This window comes from Artibeus jamaicensis, unplaced genomic scaffold, assembly GCF_021234435.1.
Source record: "Artibeus jamaicensis isolate MK-2021 breed Jamaican fruit bat unplaced genomic scaffold, CSHL_Jam_final contig_3243, whole genome shotgun sequence".
Lineage (NCBI taxonomy): Eukaryota > Metazoa > Chordata > Mammalia > Chiroptera > Phyllostomidae > Artibeus > Artibeus jamaicensis.
Genome location: NW_026521766.1, coordinates 1,814,955 through 1,839,283, shown reverse-complemented (window position 1 = coordinate 1,839,283; position 24,329 = coordinate 1,814,955). Strand labels below are relative to the sequence as shown.

Sequence of the window (24,329 nt, the reverse complement as noted above, 5' to 3'; positions counted from 1 at the left end):
CCCTGATTATCAGTAAAGATTAGCTGTTACTGGAAGAGGGACAGAGCAAAAGCCATTTACCATTAGGGGAGGAACAGAAAATCATACTGTTTTATGGTCCACGCAAAGGTTGGGTCCCACCAGAGGGAAGTGTAGAAATAAAAAACATTTGCCAAAGAGGGAAGAGCAGGAATGTCTTTCCTCATCAAGAACTAACACCAAACCAGTCAAAGTCCAACCCTTGGGGCTCAGTCACTCAGGGCCCTAGATTGAGGCTGGATCAGAAGAACCCATCCCCTGCTTCCATTATGAGGTCCACTTGAATTAAAAACAATAGCACTCCACCATACAGGTGAGTCAGGACAGCAGAGAAACCTCGGTGCTGTTATTCTGTCTAGGAAAGAATTCAAAGCCAAGACTCAAACTATAAGAGAGCAGATATTTAGCAAATCACAGAAGTAAAAGAAGTGACCCATAGAAGAAATGGGCATAGAAAACAAGTTGTAGAGGGAAAAGAAAGGTCCCTTCTCTGGTACAGACATACTGGACCTGCTGCAAGCTTTCAGGCACTCAAAGTTTCACATAAAGCACATGGTAACTGTAGGACCCATTAGAAAAATATAAGCCTGTGCTGTAAACAAAACCCAATTCCAACTCTATTTCTGTTGACATCGACAAACTGACATTAATAGGCAGATAAAAGAAGAATCATCACTTCTAGTTATAAATACATCGGTCCCCAATTTTATTTTATATACAATGTCTTAAATTTAGTATTAAATGGTTTAGCATATACATAATTGAGGTAGCAGAGAAGGAACATGAAGTAGAATTATTTAAAGATATGATGGTCACAAACTATATAAAACTAATGAAATATGTATAACCATATATGGAATAATCTCAGAAAATTCTAAACAAGATAAATATGACAAAAAGCACACCTAGACATATTGTAGTCAGGCTCTTAAAAATCAAAACTCATTACAATAATTTGAAGAAAGTGACAGACAAGAAAAACAAAAGTCATAGAGAGGCAAATTATCTATATATGTGATTTCTGATATATGAAATCAGAAGTATATAGGTCATAATTCGATAAAACTATACCTTGAAAATATGAAAGAAAAACCTCCAAGAATTTTTTAGTCAGCAAAATATCTTTTGAAAATGGGTCAAGAACTGTGAAAAGTCCTCAACAAAATATCAGCAAACCAAATCCAACAACACATTAAAATAATTATATTTTATGACCAAATGGGATTTACTCCAGGAATGCAAGGTTGGTTTAACATCTGAAGATCAATTCATGTAATACACAATATTGGGTTGACCAAAAAGTTTGGTTTTTTTTTTTCTGTAAGATGACCCTAGTAGTGGTTAGTTGTCTTTAACCAATTAATTGTTCCTTTGAAACAATTTTGTTAGATTATGTTGTGACAGCTATCATATCAGTGTGCATTTAAAAAACATCAGTAGGAAGATGGCAACGATGTAGTTGGGAGCTGAGCCCACTTGCTGGTGCACCCAACTGGGACACTTAGATGATCTTCCAAAGAGCAGAGTGAACAGCCAACAGAATCCCAGCTAATATAAATCTTGGAAGCCAAAGAGTACAGAGGATGCTTAAAAACACGTGGTAAGGAGATTCTGTAGGCCAACAAAAAGGTCGCTGGACCTTGAGCCAGAGACCAGGGCTGCTTGGGAGCATTGGAGGAGAGCTAGGTCAGTGGTAGCAACCTAGCAGCTCCCTCCCCTCCCAGAGCAAGGAAGTCCCAGACCTGCTCCAGAAGAGACTTGGACCCTTAAAGTTGCTGGGGGGATAAAGAGGCAGTCAGTGACTCACAGCCAGAGGCGTACCCCAGCTGGGGCAGTAATCACTGGCTAGGACAGTACCACAGAAAATGGGGAGCTGGGTGACACCTGGAGCTGGGTGAAGAGATGGGCCATGACTGGCCATGACCTAAACATATTCTGAACTGGTCACAGTTGGACTGGGAAGCCAGGAGCTTGTTAGGAGCGGCAGACAGCACCCAAGGGGATTTTCATCAAAAAAGGAACTGGGCCTCCATGCAAGGACCTCGGGTGCACAGGAACCTTGCGCACACTACTGCTGCACACAGATGCCCGGGCCATCCAAGTGGTGTGGGCAAGATTTGCTCCCACTCAGGGTGCCCCACGGATTGATCTAAGAAGATCAGCAAGGGTTCAGAGAGGCAGCGGCAGTCAGAGGGACTTTTCTTCAGTAGAGGAAACGAACCCTCCGTGCAGGGGCCTCCTGCATGCTCAGTGGCCAGGTCAATGAAGACGGAGGAGGGTAGGCTCAATTTTCTCAAACCCAGTGCTGCTCAAAGGGTTGCAAAATGAGGTAGATTATCAGCTCCAGCCAGGAGCAAATGCACAGAATGAACAGTGTGGGTCAAACTGTGTTCTGAGGGTGTGGGCTGGAAACTGGGCACCTGTGATTATTGTAGCCCAGACTGAGCTCCTTCCTTGGGGAACTACAGGAAAGGGGAAAATGGAGCCCAGCTCCACTCTGCCTGCACATCCAGGAAGACCTTCAAAACTGGCTTGGCAGGTTTAAAATGAGCAGGAGCCTTTTTTTTTTTGCCTTTCAAGAGTAAAACAATAAGACCTGGAGCTGTGAGAAAACTAGAGACAGATCCAGAAAGAAGTCAGAAGGTGAACACCAAGAGCTGGAACAAATTTCACTTTGCCATCCTTCAGAACTTGCATTGTGTTTTTGGTTTGTTTTTTGTCTTTTGTTTTCATTTCTCTCCTTTCCATTTACTTTGGGGTTTTGTTTGTTTGTTTTTATTGTTTGGCTTTTTTTAAATTCTCCCTTTCATATTGCATTTTAATTTTTCTTCTTTCACTTCACTTGTATTACAAATAACACACTACTGTTGGTATTTTACTTTTTATCCTTTTTATTCAGAAGATGTATTTTTTCTGAAATCCCACACAGCACCCTTCCCTGGCCTTAATCTATTTCGCCATCTTCCTGAGCTTTATTACTGTTGTGGTTAACTTTATTTTCTCTCACACTGTGCCAAGTTTCTATCCCTAACACTCACTATTTCTTCACTATCTAACCTTGCATAAGCATTCTTCTCTATTAAGTCAGCTCACACTCTTTTTCCCTTCTAATAAGAGTCTTATTTCTTTTTCACCTTTTATAAACAGTGGCTAGTTGGGTGAAATATCAGGGTTATGGCTGTGCTTTTCCAAAGGAACTCCTGCTTGTTCAATATTTATTTGCACTTCAAATCCCATAGAATACTATCCCGCTGTCTTACTCCACTTTACCTTCACCCTATCCCTCATCAGTTGAGTGAGAAATTTTATTTCATTGTTTTCCCTCTTCCTTTTTTTTCTTTTTTCCTCCTTTCTCAACCTGAGCTTTGCCCTTACTCCTGTCAGTTTTCTTCCCCCATCCTCTCAAAATCATTTTTCTTTACTGTAGATATCTCATATTCACTTTTCTACAATATTCTTATTCCCGTTCCACCTTTATGAAACTTCATTCAGCTATCATTGCTAGTCACCCTGCTATGGTTTTTCTGCAATTTTGTTCCCATTGGTCCACTGCCTTTTCAATTTTGCTTCAGATGTCTTAGTATACTCTATCTCTCCTTACCCTATTGTTCTCATCACTCTCATGTTTTACTTCTGGTTGTAAATTTTGCTCTCACCCTTTGTTCACCTTGGTTCTATTCCAACTCTTATCAATTCTCCTCTTTCTTACCACACAACAACATTTTCCCCTCTGTTAGTCATCTCATATTCCCTTTGTTATATCTTACATTATCTGCTGTCTCTCTCTACCTTTATTAATCTTAGTTCAATTGCTGTTGAGACTACGGGTATGGTAGGAGGGTTCTTTCTGCTGGCGTAGGTTTGGTTGTCTGGTAATACTTGTGTGTTAACCAACACCTGTACAATAGCATACAAGATGGAAAGTGTGAATACCAGTAAACCCACTGGAGGGGAGAACCTACCAACAAAAAAGCCACCAATAGGTAAAACCCACGTACAAGAGAGCCCACACAAATGGAAGAAAGGGCAACCTTAGAGAATCCAGACAAGAAGATCAAAGAGACCACTCCACTGGGTCCCACAGAACCCCTACCACAAAAGTTTACCTTAAAAAGATAGCTGGCAAAGTAGAGCATCTGGTATTGCAGAAACAAACAGAATGAGTCATCTAAAATGGGGAGACAAAAAAGAATCTGCAATTGAAAGGAATAAAAGATTCCCTAGTAAAACAGCTAAATGAAATGGAGGCAAGCAAACTACCAAATATAGAATTCAAAAGAAAGGTTACAAGGATGCCAAGGAACTCACAGACAACTACAAGGAACTGAGTGGGAACTACAACAGTATGAAAAAGGACATGGAAACTATAAACAAGAAGCAGGAAGAAATGAAGGATACAATTTTTTAAATAAAATATACACTATAAGTAATTACAAGCAGGCTGGATGAAGGAGCGGACCAAATTAATGAGCTGGAAGACAAGAAAGAAATACACAGGGAAAGCAGCTGCAAGCATAAAGACTAAAAAAAAATAAAGATAGATTAAGGGAACTGCAGAACAACATGAAATGCAACAACATTCAAATCATAGGAATACCAGAAAGAGAAGAAAAGGAGCAAGGGATAGAAACCCTGTTTGAAAAAAATAATGACAGAAAACTTCCCAGACCCAGAGGCTGGAAAAGCCATGGAATTCAGAAACTACAGAGGGTCCCAATTGAGATGAACCCAAAGAGGCCTACTCCAAGACACATTATAATTAAACATCATAATTAAAATACCAAGTTTTAAAGACAAAGAGAGAATCTTAAAAGCAGCAAGGGAGAAACCAGAAGTACCATATGAGGGAACTCTGATAAGGCTGGCAGTTGACTTCTCATCAGAAACACTACAAGCCAGAATGGAACAGCAAGAAATATTCCAAGTAATGAAAAGCAAAGGCCTGAAACCAAGACTCCTCTACCAAATCCTAAGCAGTACAAAGCATGTCCCAAATGAGTAATAAAAGTTTGAGAGTTTTATAGTAAAGCGCACATTCTTGAAAGAATCAGTTCTTTATTCACAGCCCCTGGATTGGTGGTCCAACACAGTAGTCATCAGATGTCTGATGTTCTAGACAATGGAACATTTTTCTTCTTGAAATCATTCAGATGGTTAACTGAAGGGTTGATCTATGTCCACGCACTGACACACAATACACTGATGCATATCTAAGTATTGACACAGCACTAAAAAGTTTCAAGGTTTAAGTTCCCAGAGCCAGTTAAAATAAGGATTATCATTTTCTTATGACTTAACTCACTTGAATTCAGTAATTTCATAGCTTGACCACAGTGACTCCATTTTATTTGTTCACTGTATTTCACAGTCCTAAGTTATAGGAACTAAATACCACCAGTTAGGGCTACTCCAATAGAACATTAACAGTAGTTACCATGCAAGTATAACTGGTTCCTCTTGACAGAGAATTTTTAGCTAGTGGTTTGGAAGCTCTTTCCCAATGATTAAGAGCATGTCTCTATTGTTGAGTATTGGCTTACAGGTGTTTTAAACAAAGAAAACCTGTTCATGAATATGTACAATCTCTGTACATTGTACATATTCATGTTCAATAGGCAAAAGCCTATTCATGTTTGTGTGTAGTTATTTCATTACATTTATTACATAATACATTAAATATTACTTTTATAAATTTTAAAACAAGTTAAAAGAAATATTTAAAAATCAAAGCAGCTTGTTCTTCATTCCCCTCAAATCTCAAACAGGATGGCATAATAAAAAGTAAATATTAAAATCTTTAGCCTTGGCTGGTGTAGTTCAGTGGATTGAGCATGGGCCTATGAAGCAAAAGGTCGCTGGTTTGATTCCCAGTTGGGGCACATGCCTGGGTTGCAGGCCAGGTCCCCAGTAGAGGACACATGAAAGGCAACCACACACTGATGTTTCTCTCCCACTCTTTCTCCTTCCCTTCCCCTCTCTCTAAAAATAAATAAACAAAATATTTTTAAAAAATCTTTAAATAGAGATAATATGTGCTTCAACTGAATATGCAACACTGTATGCAAATCATGTATTTAATATAGTAGAAAGTAGTTATTATAGGTACAAAATGTATCACATTTGCAGTTAGAGACCTAGCTCAAGGTTCACTTCCCATACTTACTAAACCGTCTTTGTTAAGTCACTTAGGCTCTCTCAACTCGAAAATCCTTATTTATAAATTGGATATTCTCCCTACCCTATTTCATATGGTTGTTATAAAGATGACAATATAAAGGAAAATAAATTAAAACTGTAAATGTATGATTTTTATTTAAAATTTTTTAATATTTAATAATTTAAATTAAAAATTAAAAAAATATGTTAACAAAGTAACCACAGTTATTTTCTACAATGTTTACTGCTTGCATTTACTTCCAGTCTAAAATAGTCTTATTATTTACCGCACAAAGATCCTAGAAGATAAACTGCTTTGTTAGTAGCTTATGTCTCCATTTCTAGAATATAAGATGACTTGTTGGATTTTCAAAGTTGAAGAAAAGGAGGAAGTAAAAAAGAAAAAAATGCAATTTGGTGTGCATCTTCTCTCTATTAACCATACTAGATATTTAACATCTTACTCAGTGTTCCAGATACATTGGCCAAGGGAAGTTAAGACCCTTGCTTAGAATAATGCATTGATAAGGAAGAAGGCGGGAATTCTATGTTAGGTCCAATTCAGGGGTTCTTGACCAAGGCAGTTTTGTCTCCCAGGAGTCATTTGGCAATATCTAGAGACAAATTTGTTTGTTGCAACTCAGGGTGAGTGATAGGATGCTGCTAAACACCCTGCAATGCCCAGGACCAGCACACACAATAAAGAATTATCCAGTCCTAAGTGTCAATAGTGCCAAGGTTGTAAAGCTCTGGTCTTCATTTATGATGTAATAGTAAAAGTGAACGTTATTTCTAAGTTTAACTATTCCATGATATTCGACTGTCATATAAATACCAACTTCAATATAAGGTGTATTCCCTGTGTTCCAAGTGTGTCTGAGAGGCTCTGTTTTAGATCCCACTAAGTTATCTTTTCATTCAAGCAATAAAGGAGATTCCTGGGAAAATAATCATGCTAATTCATCCAAGGAAAATGACTTAGGGTTAGAGAGCAGGGATGATTCTGAAAAACAGGGTAGATCTACTACTCAGGTCATGCCCTGGGTTCTCCCTCACCCACACCATATATCATCATGTCCTCATGAGAGGAATGCAAGCAAATGCTAAAGGGGTTTTTTCATGAAACTCTCTCTGAGGCCCTGGAGAGCTCTATAAAATTTCTATAATAATATAACATCAAATAAAAGAAAGCATACTATTCCCATTTGGAGTTGCTCTTAGAGCATGATGTGATATAAGAATAAGAGCATTATAATACCCCAACCTAAGTTTGGACCAGATAGAACTTCCTATTTGAAAGCAGATCATACTGTCACTTCATAGTGTTAGAGGATTTGTAGCTTCAAAATACTGTCAGGGCATTTTGGCAGCCAACAGTAACTCTAGAGCTAGAAAGGACTAAAAGGCCAATCTCTTTGTATTACTTGACTTCATGAATGGTACCAGCATCCACTCAGTCTAGGTCAGAAGTCATGATAGTCATCCCTAATTTCATTTTTTAAACTCCTTTGGCATTCTTAGACCCAGGGATAGAAAAGAATTTCCAGCATTGCTATGTGTTTACCTGTTTTACTCATTGAGACATTATGTAATATTTTATTTGAATAAAGGATCCTATAGTTCAAAAACTGTTTGGAAACCTGTTGTTTATAGAATTAAATCTACAAACCTCTTTATGCTCTGACTGCTGCCTTTGACTGACTTTACTATAACTTCCTTGGTCTTCATATTTCAGGTATATTCAGTTCATTGTAACTCTCCTAAGACTTCATACTACTATTTCACTTTGACCACACTAATCTCCATTAAAGCAAGCATCTCATTGTATTTTCATGTGTACGTATATGTGTATATATGTGCTAAAATTCACCAAACTGTAAGCATCTTGTGGGCACAGTGCTTAGTACATTGAATTAATTAATACTAACTATTGACTAACTTAATCAAATAAAAGATGGATGTTCCATAATGTCTGAGAAACCAAACACAACAATCCATGGAAAGTACAAGTAATAGTTTGGGAAATCTTTAAAGAAGTATATTTGAGCATATTACTGAGATGAAGATAAAATAAGAGTAATATCGTCCTTGGATTGGTTTATTTACCTAGGAAATCTATGCAAAGATAAAAGAACATTCCATGGAAAGAAGATTTTATAAGAACTATTTTTAACTACACATATTAGACTTTACAATAACAACTTACCCTACTAATATCTGAACATTTCTAAATTCTGAACTGCATGGTTTACTTGGATAGCACAAGGATATTGAGAGATGATCTTCTGATTCTGATTTGTTCCTTATTGACCTTTGTCTTGCTTCCAAGATTATTTGAGTAATTCTTGATGAAAGGCGATAACTACATGGCCATGTAGTCATATTTTAAATATCCAATTATGCTTAAAAATGTACATGGAGGAAAAATATCCCCTTAAAAAAGAAAGTCTGGAAATCACTCCTGGAAACAGCAGGTGACGGTCATAAAATACATCCTTTTCACACTAAGAAGCAAGAGCCCAGAGGTCAGGATAACCACACACGTAGTGTTGTTTATTGACATAAGTGCCTCTCCAAAATGCACAACTCCTGGTGTTCATCTTTTTCACAACTGAACAGTAGGCTCCCCAGCCCAAGGTTCCAGTGCCAGGAAGATAAGCCCGCATAACTTCTGGCTGTATAAACCCATAGGGATTGGAGCAGCAGAAGAAATTGCAGGCATCTCCTTTTAAAGGGTCTGCAATGGACTTAGGATTTATGTTGACTCATCCCCTCTGGGATCCAGCACCATGGCAGCAGCTTGAAGGGCACCAATGACACACAGGGAGAGACTGAAGTGTCTGTCATCAAGAAAAGTGCTGGGGATCAGCTCCTTCCCTGACAAAACTCCAGAGGCCAGGCACTGTCCTTTTTCCAAGACCTCCCCACACAGAGTTACAGAGCAGCAACAGCATGTCTGAGACTCCATCAACCTGGTTCACAAGGGTTGCCCCACCCTGGCGATTACTAAGTCCCTGCCCCATCCAACTTATGGGTGCACTTTTCTACAATAGACCATAATACTAAGAAAGGGAGTCAAAGCAGCTTTACCTAATACATAGAAACAAACACAGGGAGGCTGCCAAAATGAGGAGACAAAGAAATATAGCCCAAAGGAAAGAACTGGACAAAACTCCAGAAAAAGAACTAAACAAAATGGAGATAAGCAATCTATCAAATGCAGTGTTAAAAACACTGGTTAAAGAACTCATTGGACATTTCAACAGCATTAAAAAGCCCAGGCAGAAATGAAAGTCACACTAACTGAAACAAAGAAAAATTTATATGGAATGAACAATAGAGTGGATAAAGCCAAGAATCAAATCAATAATTTGGAACACAGGAAGAAAAAAAGCATTAAATCAGAGCAGGAAGAAGAAAGAAAAAACTTAAAAAATGAAGATAGGATAAAGGAGCTTCTTGGATAACTTCAAACATACAAACATTTGAATCATAGGGGTGCTGGAAGGAGAGGAGAAAAAGCAAAAAATTAAAAATCCGTTTGAAAAAATAATTAAAGAAAACTTTCTTATTTTGATGAAGAAAATAGACATACAAGTCCAGGAAGCACAGACAGTCCCAAACAAGTTGGACTCAAAAAAAGACCACACCAAGACACATCATAATTAAAAAGCCAAAGGTTAAAGATAAAGAGAGAATCTTAGAAGCAGCAAGTGAAAAGCAGACAGTCAACTAAAAAGGAGTTCCCATAAGACTGTCAGCTGATTTCTCAAAAGAAACTTTGCAGGCTAGAAGGGACAAGAAAGAAGTATTCAAAGTGATGAAAAGCTAGGACCTACAACCTAATTACTCTATCCAGCAATTCTACCATTTAGAATTGAAGGGCAGATAAAGCGCCTCCCAGATGAGGTAAAGCTAAAGGATCTCATCATCACCAAGCCATTATTATACAAAATGCTAAAGGAACTTATTTAAGAAAAAGGAGAAGATGAAAACTGGGAGTGTTAAAATGGCAATAAATTCACAACTATCAACAATTGAATCTGAAAAAACAAACTGAGCAAACAAGCAGAATAGAAATAGAATCATAGATATGGAGGTCATTTGGAGGGTCACCAGTTGGGAGGGTGAAGAGGGAAAAGGTAAAGGAATTAAGTACAAATTGGTAGGTACAGAATAGGCAGGGGAAATAAATAAATCAAAAGTTAAATAAATAAAAATTTAGTTAAAAAAGAAAATAGAGTTCTAAAACATAACCCAAATTTGGAAATGCTAAATATAAAAAAAACTTACGCTATTAGATTACTAAACTTATTAGGGAGTGCTTTAGTTAGTAGCTATCTTTCAATGCTTACATTGGAATTTTGTGCAATAATTAATCACTTGTTAGCTTCTAGTAAGTATGCAAAATGATTTAATATCTATGCCTTTATAGATCAAAAAGCTTAAGAAATATTGAGAGACCAGCTTGAATTGGACAATAAATGTATAAGAGCTGCTATTAAATACCTTCTACATGATATCAATTTCAGCTAAACATGTATGTAGGAAGAACTGTTCACTAAACTAACATATTGAGGGTAATTCATATAATTCTAACAAATGAGTCAAATAATGCAGGTAAACAACATGATGGTACTAATTAATGTGGTTTAATACAGGAATGACCTCAATGATTTAAGGGATATAAAACCATATACCTTTAGCAAATGGCCCTTGTTTGCTTACCTGTAAATTATTTTTACTTCCTCACTGATTGAGAGTAGTTACTTTTGCTAAGTTTCTAATATGCTGCCTCCTCTAAATCTGTAGGCAAGCATTACATATTCTACGCATACAAAAATTAGATCTAAACGTTCTGGGCTAAAAATGACTGCAATCTACTGCTAAAAAATGTTGAAGTGTGGGTGCTATAAGTACTACTTTCTCAATGATTACAGGCTTTTTATTTAACTTGATTTTTTGGCTTCCCACAAGTCTTTTTTTTTTATTTAGTTATTTTTCAAGTACAGTTTTCTGTTTATTTCTCCCATCCAAGCCCACCCCTCCCCCATGCACCCCACCTCCCTCCCATTTCCACCCCCCTTAGTTATTGTCCCTGTGTCCTTTATACTTGTTCCTCTAAATCCCTCCCATTATTCCCCTTAAATTCCCTCCCCTCTCTCCTCTGGCCGCTGTCCCCCTGTTCTCTATTTCAGAGTCTTTGTTTTTATTCTGCTTGCTTGTCTGTTTTGTTGTTTAGCTTTCTGTTAAAGGTGAGATCATATGGTATTTGTCTTTCAACCCCTGGCTAATTTCACTCAGCATAATGCTTTCCAGTTCCATCCATGTTGTTGCAAAGGGTAGTAGCTCCTTCTTTCTCTCTGCTGCATAGAATTCCATTGTGTATATGTACCACAATTTTTTGATCCATTCATTTACTGATGGGCACCTAGGTTGCTTCCAACTCTTGGCTATTGTAAATTGTGCTGCTATGAACATTGTGGTGCATAGGTTCTTTGAAATTGATGTTTTAGGATTCTTGGGGTATAATCCTAGCAGTGGAATTGCTGGATCAAAAGGCAGGTCGATTTTTATGGAGAAAATTTCATACTGTTTTCCATAATGGTTGTACCAGTCTGCAATCCCACCAACAGTGAACTAAGGTCCCCTTTTCCCCACAACCTCGCCAACATTTGTTGTTGGTTGCTTTGTTTATGATAGTCATCCTGACTGGTGTAAAGTGGTATCTCACTGTGGTTTTAATTTGCATCTCTCTGATAGCTAGCGATATTGAACATTTCTTCATGTGTTTATGGATCTTCTGTATGTCCTCCTTGAGGAAGTGTCTGTTCAAGTCCTTTTCCCATTTTTTAATTGGGTTGATTGTCTTCTTAGAGTGGAGTTGTGTAAGTTCTTTGTATATTTTGGAGATTAAACCTTTGTCTGAGGTATCATTAGCAAATATGTTTTCCCATACAGTTGGTTGTCTTTTTAATTCAATACTGTTTTCTTTAGCCACGCAGAAGCTTTTTATTTTGATGAGATCCCATTTGTTTATTCTTTCCTTTATATTCCTTGCTCTAGGGGACATATCAGTAAAAATGTTGCTGCGTGAAACATCTGAGATTTTCCTGCCGCTGTTCTCCTCTAGGACTTTAATGGTTTCAAAGCTTATATTTAAGTCTTTTATCCACCTTGAATTTATTTTGGTGTATGGTGTAAGTTTGGTGCTCAAGTTTCATTTTTTTGCACATAGCTGTCTAGTTCTCCCAACACCATTTGCTGAAGAGGCTATCTTTACTCCATTTTATGTTATTGCCCCCTTTGTCGAATATTAATTAACTGTAGAGAGTTAGGTTTATTTCTGGGCTCTCTGTTCTGTCCCATTGGTCCATGTGCCTGTTTTTATGCCAGTACCAGGCTGTTTTGATTACAGTGGCCTTGTAATACAATTTGATATCAGGTATTGTGATTCCTCCTACTTTGTTCTTCTTTCTCAAAAAGTGCAGCTGCTATTTGGGGTCGTTTATGGTTCCCTATAAATATTTGAAGTGTTTGTTCTATGTCTGTGAAATATGCCATTGGTACTCTATTTAATAGGTATTGCCTTGAATCTGTATGTTGCTTTGGGTAGTATGGACATTTTGACGATGTTAATTCTTCCAATCCATGAACACGGTATATGTTTCCATTTGTTTGTGTCTTCCCTGAGTTCTTTCTTCAGTGCTGTGTAGTTTTCTGCATACAGATCTTTTACCTCCTTGGTTAGGTTTATTCCCAGATATTTTATTTTTCTTTTTGCTATATTGAATGGGATTTTTTTCTTGATTTCTGCTTCTGCTGACTCATTGTTAGCATACAAAAATGCCTTTGATTTCTGGATATTGACTTTGTACCCTGCTGTTTTGCCAAATTCATTAGTTAGTTCGAGCAGTTTTTTGGTAGAGTCTATAGGATTTTCCACGTACACTATCATGTCATCTGCAAACAGTGACATTTGTTTCCTCCTTTCCTATTTGGATGCCTTTTATTTCCTTTTCTTGCCTGATTGCTGTGGCTAAAACTTCCAATATTATATTGAATAGAAGTGGTGAAAGTGGACATCCTTGTCTTCCCACAACTCTTTAGTTTATTGATATTAGAAGTGTAACTGCTAGATAAATGAAATGCTAAATCATTTTAAAACCCACTGAAATGTGGGGTGGTGGTGGCAGGGATGGGACACAGGGAGCATAAAGGAAACATCACAGGGTAAATAAAACATAGACTTTGGATCCAGCTCTTCTGTTTAGTTATTGTGTGATCTGGGCTAAGTCTTCTACACATCCTGACCCTTAGAGCCTCATTTCTAAAATGAGGATAATAATAAACTATTTTAAGATTATTCTGAGGATTAGAAGTAATACACCAAAAGTGCGTAGCATAGTTCCTGCCATATAGTAGATACTCAAAACAGATAGTTATCAACTTCTTAGAATCATAAACTTTTATATTAAATAGTACCTACTATGTGTTGTCCTCTACAAGTTAGATCCTCAACCAATAGTTAGAAGTCAAATAAATGGAAGGAGAAAATTTATTAGCAGGTGTACTCACAAAAGACTACAGAGAAAGGGCAACACTTGAGAGTATCCTTAATGAAGTCGTAGAATTTGAATAAGTAATAATGTTTGCAAGAAGCATTAAATTGATGTTTGCTGTAAGGCACAATAGAAATAAAGTTTAAGAAACTTAGAAACCGAAAGCTATCACAAGTTTCAGGGCTTCTTGAAGTAGCTTGAACAAACAAACTACTCTGAAAGGGAGAGAACTGGAATAAAAGATGAACCATGTGTGCCCTGGCCGGTGTGGTTCAGTTGGTTGGATCATCATCCTATGGACTGAAGGGTCATGGGTTCGATTCGCAGTCAGGGCACATACCCAGGTTACAGGTTTGATCCCTGTTTGAAGTGTATATGAAAAGGCAGCCAACTGATGTTTCTCTCGCACATTGATGTTTCTCTTTCTTTCTCTCTCCCCCTTCTCTCTCCAAAAGCAATAAAAAAGTGTCCTCACATGAGGATAAAAAAATTTTTAAAGATAGACAATATGTACATGCCCAGGAATGACTGCCTTATTGACATCTTTGCAGAAGCATAGGGCACAACATATGGCTGAGTGAAAATATAGATGATGAAGAAGACCTTTAGGAATGTGTTCTTGTTAGACATAATGCACTCTAAAACTAAATTTGGGGATAAAGCCATTCAGATGATTGTTAGATTATATGCTAAAGCTTTAAAAACAAATAAAATATTAAAAAATAAACATGCATTATGAAAATAAATTATTTCCATTATTGTTAAAATGCTAAAGAAGACTTTGCTCAAGACTATTGCACTCAGGGTGAGAAAGTATACTTAATTCCAAATATAACAAAGATAAATGGGGATTTTTATAGCCAAACAGCAGATTGAGGGTGACAGTGGATAGAAAATTACTAAGAGGATACTCAAGAGTAGGGGAATTCTCGATAACAGGATTCTTGCTAAAGACAGGACAAGGACCAGTACAGTAAAGGTAAGGATGAGGAACTTGATCAAGAGACCAGGGGTGATGAAAATTGAGGGCAGGGAATGATGACGACTTAGCAGGGTTCTTTGCTAAGACTGGCCTAGACTAGTTGGACAGAAAACGCAAGGGAACTTATCCAAAGTTTGGTCAAGGAGAGAGTCTTTGTCAGTATGCATATTTTACAATTTGCTTCTGCACTATTGATAACATATGACTTACATTACCCGAAATAAATCTATTCCGATATTATAAGCAATTATAAAAATAATTTCTTAATAAATTTGAAAATAGCATTTCCCACTAATGTATATTAAAGCTCTTCAGTTAATACCTCCAGGGACACCTCTGCATATCTACCTGCCAGAGAGAATGAATATCAAAGCAGGGATCAGGGGAGGGTGCTTAAAAAGGTTGGGATACTAGAATTAATCACAGTGTGGTGTTGGCAAACACTGACCAGAATTTGTAATTTAGGCCAGTCTCTGTCACAGTCAGTAATTGTATTTTCAAAACTGATTAAGACTGTGGACAGTAACATTTGGATCAGTTTGTCTGTAGTATTATCTCAGAACATACAGGTCCAAAGAAATTGGTGTTAAAAGAGTTTGACTTTAGAAGACCAACCAATATAGATAGACTGTCACCACAATCTGGTCAATAAGATTTACCTGACTTAACAGTGCATTTTACGAGTCATGATCGCTGCCTACAGTCCCAGCTCCTCCTAACAACTTAACTGCCAGCAGTGACTTCCTTTCCGACCTTTAGCAGAGGTACTGTTTAAAAGATTTAATTTGCTGCCCTCTAGTGGCCATACACTTTCATGTTTCTAACATTAAATTTGAAAAATAGATGTAGATATATAAAATAGACTTCACATGCGGTTACCTTGTTATATACCTTTCCTTTCAGGAAGATACTTTTGATTACTTTCAACCACCAAATGCTTTAATGTTCCTAATCATACTTTCAGTACTCTTAAGGGTTGAATTAGAGTTACTGATTATATTCAGGGTGCCACAAAACATTTTTGTTTATATTGTGCTGACTTTTATAACATTGCATACTATATTTGTAAATTTTTAACGATGTTTTAAAGATTTTAAATTCTTTCCCTGGCTGGTGTGGTTCAGCGGATGGAGCACCAGCCTGCAAAGCAAAGGATCCCCCTTTCGATTCCTGGTTGGGGCCCATGCCTGGGTTGCGCACCAGGTCCTGGCGGTGTGCGAAAGGCAACCAATGGATGTTTCTCTCCCTCCTTTCCCCACTCCCCTCCCAAATTAAATCAAATTTTAAAAACATTGAAATGCTTTTAATCAGGACTTTTAAATTGTTTTAATAAGGAATACCTATTTGCAAAGTTGTAAGCTAATGATTGGTTATGTTCAAATTGATAACTAATGGGACTAAACTGGCTCACAATTGATTAAGTTCTAGCAGATTGATTGACACTTTATGTAGGAAGTAATTTGCCTGGGGGGAACATCTAGTGTGTTTCTTCTCTCATTTATACAGAGAGGCGTTCTCCTACATTTCCCAGAAAGGAACACTGGGGATTAGTTCTGGTCATTCCTCCCATCTTCTTATTTGAATATCCCCCAAGAGGAAGCTCTGAATTATCAAGTTTGTGAAAGTGGGAAAGGACATGGAGCATGTAGGACCCTGGTCTGCAGTTATCTGTTCATTCTGCCTGTGGCAACAGGTAGGTTCACCGTGGTGGGAAGAAGTAAGAAGCACATTTCTCCTTCAAGTTCCTGTTGCGCTCTTCAATCTAGCTTTTCTGGCAGTACAACTGTCAGGAGATATTTGCTCCTTACCTCATTTCTGTACAGACTTTTTAAAAATATTCAGAACTAAAAGTCAAAAGGAGAGTTTAATTAGTATTACTACAAAAAAAACAGTATTTTGCCTGTGTATGTATGAAACAGAGCAGCAATTTCATCAAGGGAAGTGGAATCAATAGTAAAAGGCCTCCTTTTTTTGTAGATTTTAGGGATGAGTCATAAAATAAGAAAGATCTCCAGGAGGCCAAGTAAAAGAAGCATAATGAAAAAAACTATTGAAGTAAAATTCAGTGGTTGAGAGAGTGAACATTTATTTAGCTTGAGCAGGTTAACTAATAGAAGTTAGTTAACCTTACCAGGTTAACCATATATACATATGGTTTGATTTTTATTCCATCCATTTCTAACTCCTTCCTAGCATTTTTTGGTGAGACTGATAAAAACAACAAAGACCCTTTGGGATCATAATATGATATAATTAAGCTTTAAGAAGTCCATCTTGGTAAGAGAAATGCCTGATTTATGGATGTTTTGGTTTGAGTACTGGGAAGAATTTGTACCACCTCTGACCCCACCACATTGATAAAACCCATCAACTGAAAAGAGAGATTCTTCAGCAGGAGAAAGAAGGGTGAAGGCCGGGGGATTGTCAGAGAAGATGAAGGAGGAACAGAAAGACTTCTTCACCCCAGAATACCCAAGCTCTTCCTCGTATTCATTGTCTCCCCAACCCTGGGAGGGAGAGGAGATGTAGGGAACCTAGACTTTTCCAAGGTTCACTTCCTCCAGAAATGTCTAGGATGTTTCTGAGGAATATTAACATATCCTACAAATCTTTAATGGCAAAGCAAGATTTGGAAAAAAATAAAAACATTGTTAACTCCAAAAATATCAGTAATGTCAAATATTTATTTACCTTATTAATGAGGGAACCAGCAAGAAGTTGAAACTAATTCACAAAGAATGCTAATTGAAATCTAAAACAAATTAATACCCCACAGGGCAATCATACTGTAACTTCTGGGGCTCATATTTTTTTGCAGGAAGGAAATAATTTCATCTCTCAAACAAAATTCATTTATATTGCTATCAGAAAACAATCATGAGAATCAGCTTCTACAAGTTAATCACAACCATTAAAGAGATATAAAGTATCCAAATCCTTATTAAAATAGCAAGTCAAACAACGTTATTCACCCCTAGAAAGTCAGATAAAGTCCTCTGAGGACCAGCCAGCCAGTCCCTAGCATGACACTGACCTGGTACCTAATAATCTCTGCTGCTTAGTTCTATGATTTAGATACTTTTTCTAAGCACTGTATTAGTCCTGAGTTGCTGCCCGAATCCAGTAAAGAAGACAAGTCACAACTCTAATAAAGGTTGCCACTAACTGACCCGCAACCAGCTTTCCTCAGACTGACACCCTTTGCTCCCAACAAGGAACCTCAAGGAGAGACGTGAGCTAGAGGCACCAACTACTCCAGTGTGCCTGGGTCTGAGGGGCTTCCTGCAACATGGGACTTTAAGTACTTAAAACCAGAAAATCCTAGACAAATCAGGACAAGTTGTTCATCCTAACATAAGCCTATTCCTTAACAACACAAAGAAAAAAAAAACAATGTAATGTAACATAAACCAAAATTTTACTAAAGCCCATGGGATGTCATAAGACAGGCTTACCAAAGGAAAACTCAAAGCTGGACATTGTGTAGAACTACTCCCAGAACGCCCTAGCCAAACCATTCTAATGTAAATGCTTGAGGACATCTGTCCTCAGAGTTCCCAGCACTTTAGATTAGCTCCTGCACATATGAGTGCTGGTCAAGTGTGACTTTCCTGCCCAGAATCAGGTTCAGAGCTCCCCCAGGGACTCCAGAAAGGAAGAAAATGCAGTTTCTCGTTCTGAAGGAAACAAACTTTAGAGATGTGGCTTAATTTCTAAGAAGAAAAAAACAGGTCTGCATAAGGCAGAGTGGTTTCCTCTCTGACTACCTTCCATGTCTTCATTCCAGAATGGGAAATCGGCTTAACATTGTAAAAGCCTTAAGCTGCTTAGATTTCTTCCCTAAAACAAAGGAGATAGCTGATTTCAAAGATTAATTCATGCTTCTCCATTTATAGAACCAAAACCTCTTCCAACTTTAAAATTGTAGGCTTTTACCCATCATAATATGTGGTATGTAATACTTTTCAATGATGGTCGCAATGACACATTCGACCCAACCAGCTCAAGCTCCATGACAATGTGACACTGACAGGTCTCCATCAAGAGGTGGGATCTAATCTAAGAGTAAAAAAACACAGTTTTACTCATTAGTATCACTCACTGTCTGAGCACCAGCAACACTTTTCATAGTCACTTTATCTGACAGTGAAGGATTTAAGTATTAAGTGAAAACAGCCTGGCGAGATTCTGGATGGGCAAATGGTATTCCTTATTTCAGAATGTGGAGAAGAGCAGTAGTGAAAACAGGCAGGACACCTCTGATGACACCCCCTCTTCAGCCACAGGTCCTCAGGTGGAGTTCAGGATCTGAAAAGGGATTCCCTTAAAAGTGTCCATACTCTTCAAAGTGTCCATGTACTCAGTTCAGGCCAGCATATTAACTCATTTACCCCTACAACTACAACATGTTATTATTCATCTATTTGCATAAGCAAACATTTGGACAAATAGAGGTGACCTCCCTTATTTAAGGTGACAAACTTACCAAAGAGCACTGTTGGGATTCACATCCAGGTTGTCTCTAAAGCCCTCATTCTTAGACACTCTCCTGTATACCTCTGATATGTACTGTGAATGTATGTATGCCTATATACATACACATGCATATGCATATATAACATTTTGCTTTGAAATTGCATGTTAGTAAAGAAATTAGGAAGGAAAATATTAAGTTAAAATAAAGGAAATTACAAATGTTCTCAAAGATTAATTGTTCTAAATGTCTACTACTATGCATTTAATATTTATATAGTTCATACAAAGATTATGTCATTCTGTTTAACTTTATTTAGTATTATTCTTTTGTAATAATCTTTATTTTATTTTTTAAATTTTTTTAAAAATTTACTTTTAGAGAAACATCAGTGTGTGGTTGCCTCTTGTGTGCCCCCTAATAGGGACCTGGCCCACAATCCAGGCACATGCCCGGACTGGGAATCAAACCAGGGACCCTTTGGTTCACAGGCCTGTGCTCAATCCACTGAGCTACACCAGCCAGGTGGTAATAATTTTTAGTTCCCTCAGTTTTCTGACTTGATAAAATATTTCCTTTACTGCTTATACCAGGAAAAAAAGGATGAATACAAGTCATCATCTTTCTTTTCCATCGTGCTCTGAAATCTCACTTGTCCTATTGTCTTGAGTAGATGTACAGAACAGGTGCACGTGGTGTCTTTAGAAATAAGGAATCCCCGCTGTGATGACATTGCAAATCTCGGAAAATCTTTTCTCCTCTTTTGCTCACAAGAAAAGAAATGGATCAGCTTTTTATTATTTGTTTTTCTCAAATAAGTAATGACCATTTTACTTACATCAGTATTAACTCTAATTTATTGATTTTTTCTAACAATCTCCTGGAAAAATTTTTAATAAGCTACTTTAGAAATAATCCCTTCAAAGTGTCAGTAATCTTTAGAATTCAGTGGGCAACTAAGTTCCCATTGAGAGTAATTTTTTCTCACACAACAATAAAAAAAATAAGCTGGCTTTTGGAATTGTGAGCTTTCAGTTTCATGCCTACATTAATTTCTTAATCTGTGTTTTTATTCATGAATTTACAACAGGGTATTGGTAGAAAGAACCCAGAATTTTGTCATGAATCTAGATTATTCCACAGCAAAAGCACATCTTTGGAGAAATCATCTTACTGCAAATAATATTAACCTTACAAGCTACAGGAAACTCCATTTTCAACAGTTTCTAGGACTGTGGATTTAGCCAGGCTATTGCATTTCCATATTAACTCAACAGGTATTTGCAATTTGAGGGATAAAAATCAGTTCTCAGAGTTTCGGTAAAGACCTAAGACCTCCACGTCTGGGATGACAGGGAAAATGTACAGTAATGGTGTGAACCACATAATGGAAGGTACTGCTTATACACTCCACCAACCTCTGTCATCGCGTTTCAGCCCATGCTCATGCTTGGAGAGACAGGGGTCGGTCCATAGGGAGGGAGAGAATAAAACACAACATTTTAACCTAAGTGGGACAAATGAAGTCCCCATCAGACTGTCAGTGGATTTCTCAAAAGAGACCTTACAGGCAAGAAGGGGCTGGAAAGAGGTATTCCAAGTCATGAAATCCAAAGACCTACAGCCAAGATTGCTCTATCCAGCAAAACTTTCATTTAGAATGGAAGGACAGATAAAGTGCTTCTCAGACAAGATCAAATTCAAGGAGTTCATCATCACCAAGCCCTTATTATATGAAATGTTAAAGGGACTTATCTAAGAAAAAGAACTTAAAAAAACATGAAAAGTGAAAGGACAACAAACTCACAGTTATTAACAACCACACCTAAAACAAAAGCAAACTAAAAGGACAGCTAGATCGGGAGTGGAAACATAGAGATGAAGATCTCAAGGAGGGTTAGCAACAGGGGAGTGGGAGGAGGAGAAGGGGGAGAAGGTACAGAAAATAAGTAGCATAGACAGTAGATAGAAAATAGATGGGGGGGGCAAGAATAGCATGGGAAATATAGAATCTAAAGAACTTGAGATACATGGTCATAAACTAAAGGGGGGGTAATGGTGGGGACGGGGGGTAGGGTGGAGGGGAATGAAGGGGGGAATAGAATAACTGTAACAGCATAATCAATAAAAAAGAAAAAAAGAAAAAAGTTTAGTACATTATATATCAAGATAATCTGTCTTATTATTCTGTTACTTTCAGAAATGAAATACTATTGGTCACTAGTGTGTTCATAAGGTGATAAATCTCTTTGATCATAGAAATGCAAATAAAGGCTTCTACTATTTTAAATTTCTTTTTTTCCTTTTTTATAATTTTTTCCTAAGTTATCAGAGCATTATTCTAGTCAGTCAAAATGTCTACTTTGCCACACTGCAAATATTTAATGCCTCCGAACTTCAGTTTCCTTATCTGTAAAATGTGGAGAATAATGCTTGACTTTGTACTTGGTATGAATTAAAGTTAAGTATATTATAACCTACTACAGTGCAAACATATTTTAGGTACTCAGTAAATGATGAGAATGGTGGTCATTATTAGGGTCAACTAGAAATCCATAGACCACATACCTGGTGGAGTATATAACACAAAAAAATTAGAACTCAGTATGTGTAAAGTGTTGTTATTATTATAGAGGAAGGGAATTTCAAGTCATTTAACTTGGACTCACAGGGTATATCATATAGGAACTCATGTGTTAGTAACCCAGGCTATATCTCTATCAGGAGGGATGGTGGTAGGACAAGGCAAGGTTTAAGAACTGTCCTGTAGACCAAAGCCAGGAAAGGAAGGTATAGACAGAATTGTGCAAGACTGAGTTTTACAACTGCTGAGAACAAAGGAACCTTGGTTTAGAGTTTAGGAGACATATCTAATATTAATAGTTCAGGTCTGAAGAGTTACTTCAGCACTAAAATCCTAGCATTAAAAATGCTATTCGAGCCCTGACTGATGTGTCTTGGTTGGGCATTTTCCTGGAAAGTGATAGGTTGCCAGTTTGATTATTGGTTAGGGCTCATGCCTGGGCTGAGGAGTGGGTCCCAGGTTGGGGTACATATGAGAGGCAACAGATCAATGTTTCTACCTCACATCAATGTTTCTCTCTCTTTCTTTCTCACTCCCTTACTCTCTCTAAAAATAAGTAAAGATATTCTTAAATGCCATTTGAGATTAGTGATATTCTTTTGCCATTGAGTTTTAGGTACAGTGATTGCTGGGTTTGAGGATTCACCTAGTTACAGCACCTAAATTGTGGGGACGACGTGAGCTCAGGCTGGAGATGACCTTAAGATTCCCATCGTGTCACTGCACATTAGGATCAGGTCTTCCAAAAGTCTATGTGAGTCTGTATTAGTTTTCTAGAGTGACTATTTTATTTTAAAAAGCATCAAAAGAGTGGCTAAAGCAATAGAAATTTATTGTCTCACAGGTTTGGAGGCTAGAAGTTCAAGATTAAGGTCAGGAGAGTTGGTTCCTTCTGAAGGTCATGAGAGAGAATCTGTCTTAATGGCTCTCCCCTAACTTTTGGTGGCTTGCTGTCCATCTTTGGCCTTCTTTGGCTTATTGAAGCCTCAGCCCGATCTCTGTCTTCATTCTCAGATGGTGTTCCCTTTGTGCATGTCTGTGTCCAAATTCCCCATGTTTGTAAAGGCTCTGGTCACATTGAATTGGGGTCCCAACCTACTGCAGTAGGAGCTCATCTTAACTGATTACATGTGCAGAACTCTAATTCCAAATAAGGTCAAATTCTGAGGTACTGGGCACTAGGACTTCAATACATGAATTTGGGAAAAATGAAATTCTACCCTTAACAGGATTCTTAGGATTATCTCCTATTGCTAAGGTCCTCTGGGAAAACCCGTGGTGCAATGGGGAAAAAAGTGCGAGCTCACTGACATAGGAATACATGGGTAACAATGCGGTCAGTTCCAGTGTGTCTTTACAGTGGAATGAATTAACCAAACTATTGAGGAGTTCATTGGATAACTTAGTGGGAAAAGGCCCTAAGTATTGGAAGACCATGCTCCGTGGGTTTTTCTCATTTCTGCATATCTATGGGAAGTGAACAGATTGAAGAAGCTTTAAATATGGAGAAGTTCTAACAACTTAAGGTTTCAGAAGCATGATTCTAAAGTCCTGACATTAAGATCTAATAATATTACGATGATAGAAAAAGCTCTAATTTTATGGTAAAAGAACATTATTCTTTTGAGACTACTTACTTGCAATTTATCTCAAAATATATGTCATGAGGAGTCAAAATTAGTGATTTATTTAAAGAATAAAGGGAAGGCAATGAAGTTCTTGATAGTGAATAATGTATTTAAATAACAGTGAAAGATTCATAAGGTAATTGAAGAGTTTAGACAAAAATAGGAACATCTAGTATATCTAGGGGAGAAGCCAACAAATTTGGGTGAATAAGGACCTTTTAAATGAGATTAAATTGGAATTTCATAAAGATTGTTTTTAAATGTGCATAGGGAAAAGTTTTCCTGGATATGAAATACAGTGACTATTCTGCCATTTGGGGTCTACAGCTCATTATCTTTCCAACAGAAATTTTGCTTCTGCAGAGACTATTATTCATTGTAAGGGTTTTTTATTGTGTTTTGTTTTGTTTTGTTTTTTGCATGAACTCACCTTTTCTTTAACTTCCATTCCCTAGAATCTGTTATTATCCGATCCATTTCAAGTGTTCATTTTGAAAGTTGGTGTTATTCAGGCAAAAGTAACCACATGTTTCCAGGTTTCAGGGAGCTGTGTGTTGCACCTCGCTGAAAACAATGGAATTTGCAGCCAAAGCGGTCACTGATTCAGCAGCACTGTCAGAGGGCATTGTTCCTGAAATGTCAAAGGGCAAACAATAAGTGACGTTTAGTGAGAGAAGAGATAAATGCATGCAGGTTACCACACATTTGACTATCACCTAAAGAAAAAATTAAATATTAAGTGTACATATTTAATAGCATATACTAGAAAGGTGGTTTTGGATGTGTGTGCCTATTTAAATCAAATGCTATGGTTCTAGTAGGTCAAAATGTTCTCCTAGAAACAAGCACCTTACTATACAGAAATACCCTCACATCATCCTAAAGATTTTGACTAATTAATATTACATTCACAAAATATGAAAGG

General features: G+C 37.4%; 1 protein-coding gene across 1 annotated transcript in view; it reads right to left on the bottom strand.

Annotated features, from left to right (window-relative positions):
• Positions 1 to 23,881, bottom strand: part of SLCO6A1 (solute carrier organic anion transporter family member 6A1) — a 102,331-nt gene extending 78,450 nt beyond the window's left edge. Inside the window, exon 1 of the mRNA XM_053663664.1 lies at positions 23,835 to 23,881. Coding sequence (XP_053519639.1) covers positions 23,835 to 23,881 — 47 coding nt within the window. The remainder of the gene's footprint in view (positions 1 to 23,834) is intronic.
• Positions 23,882 to 24,329: the final 448 nt, after the last annotated feature.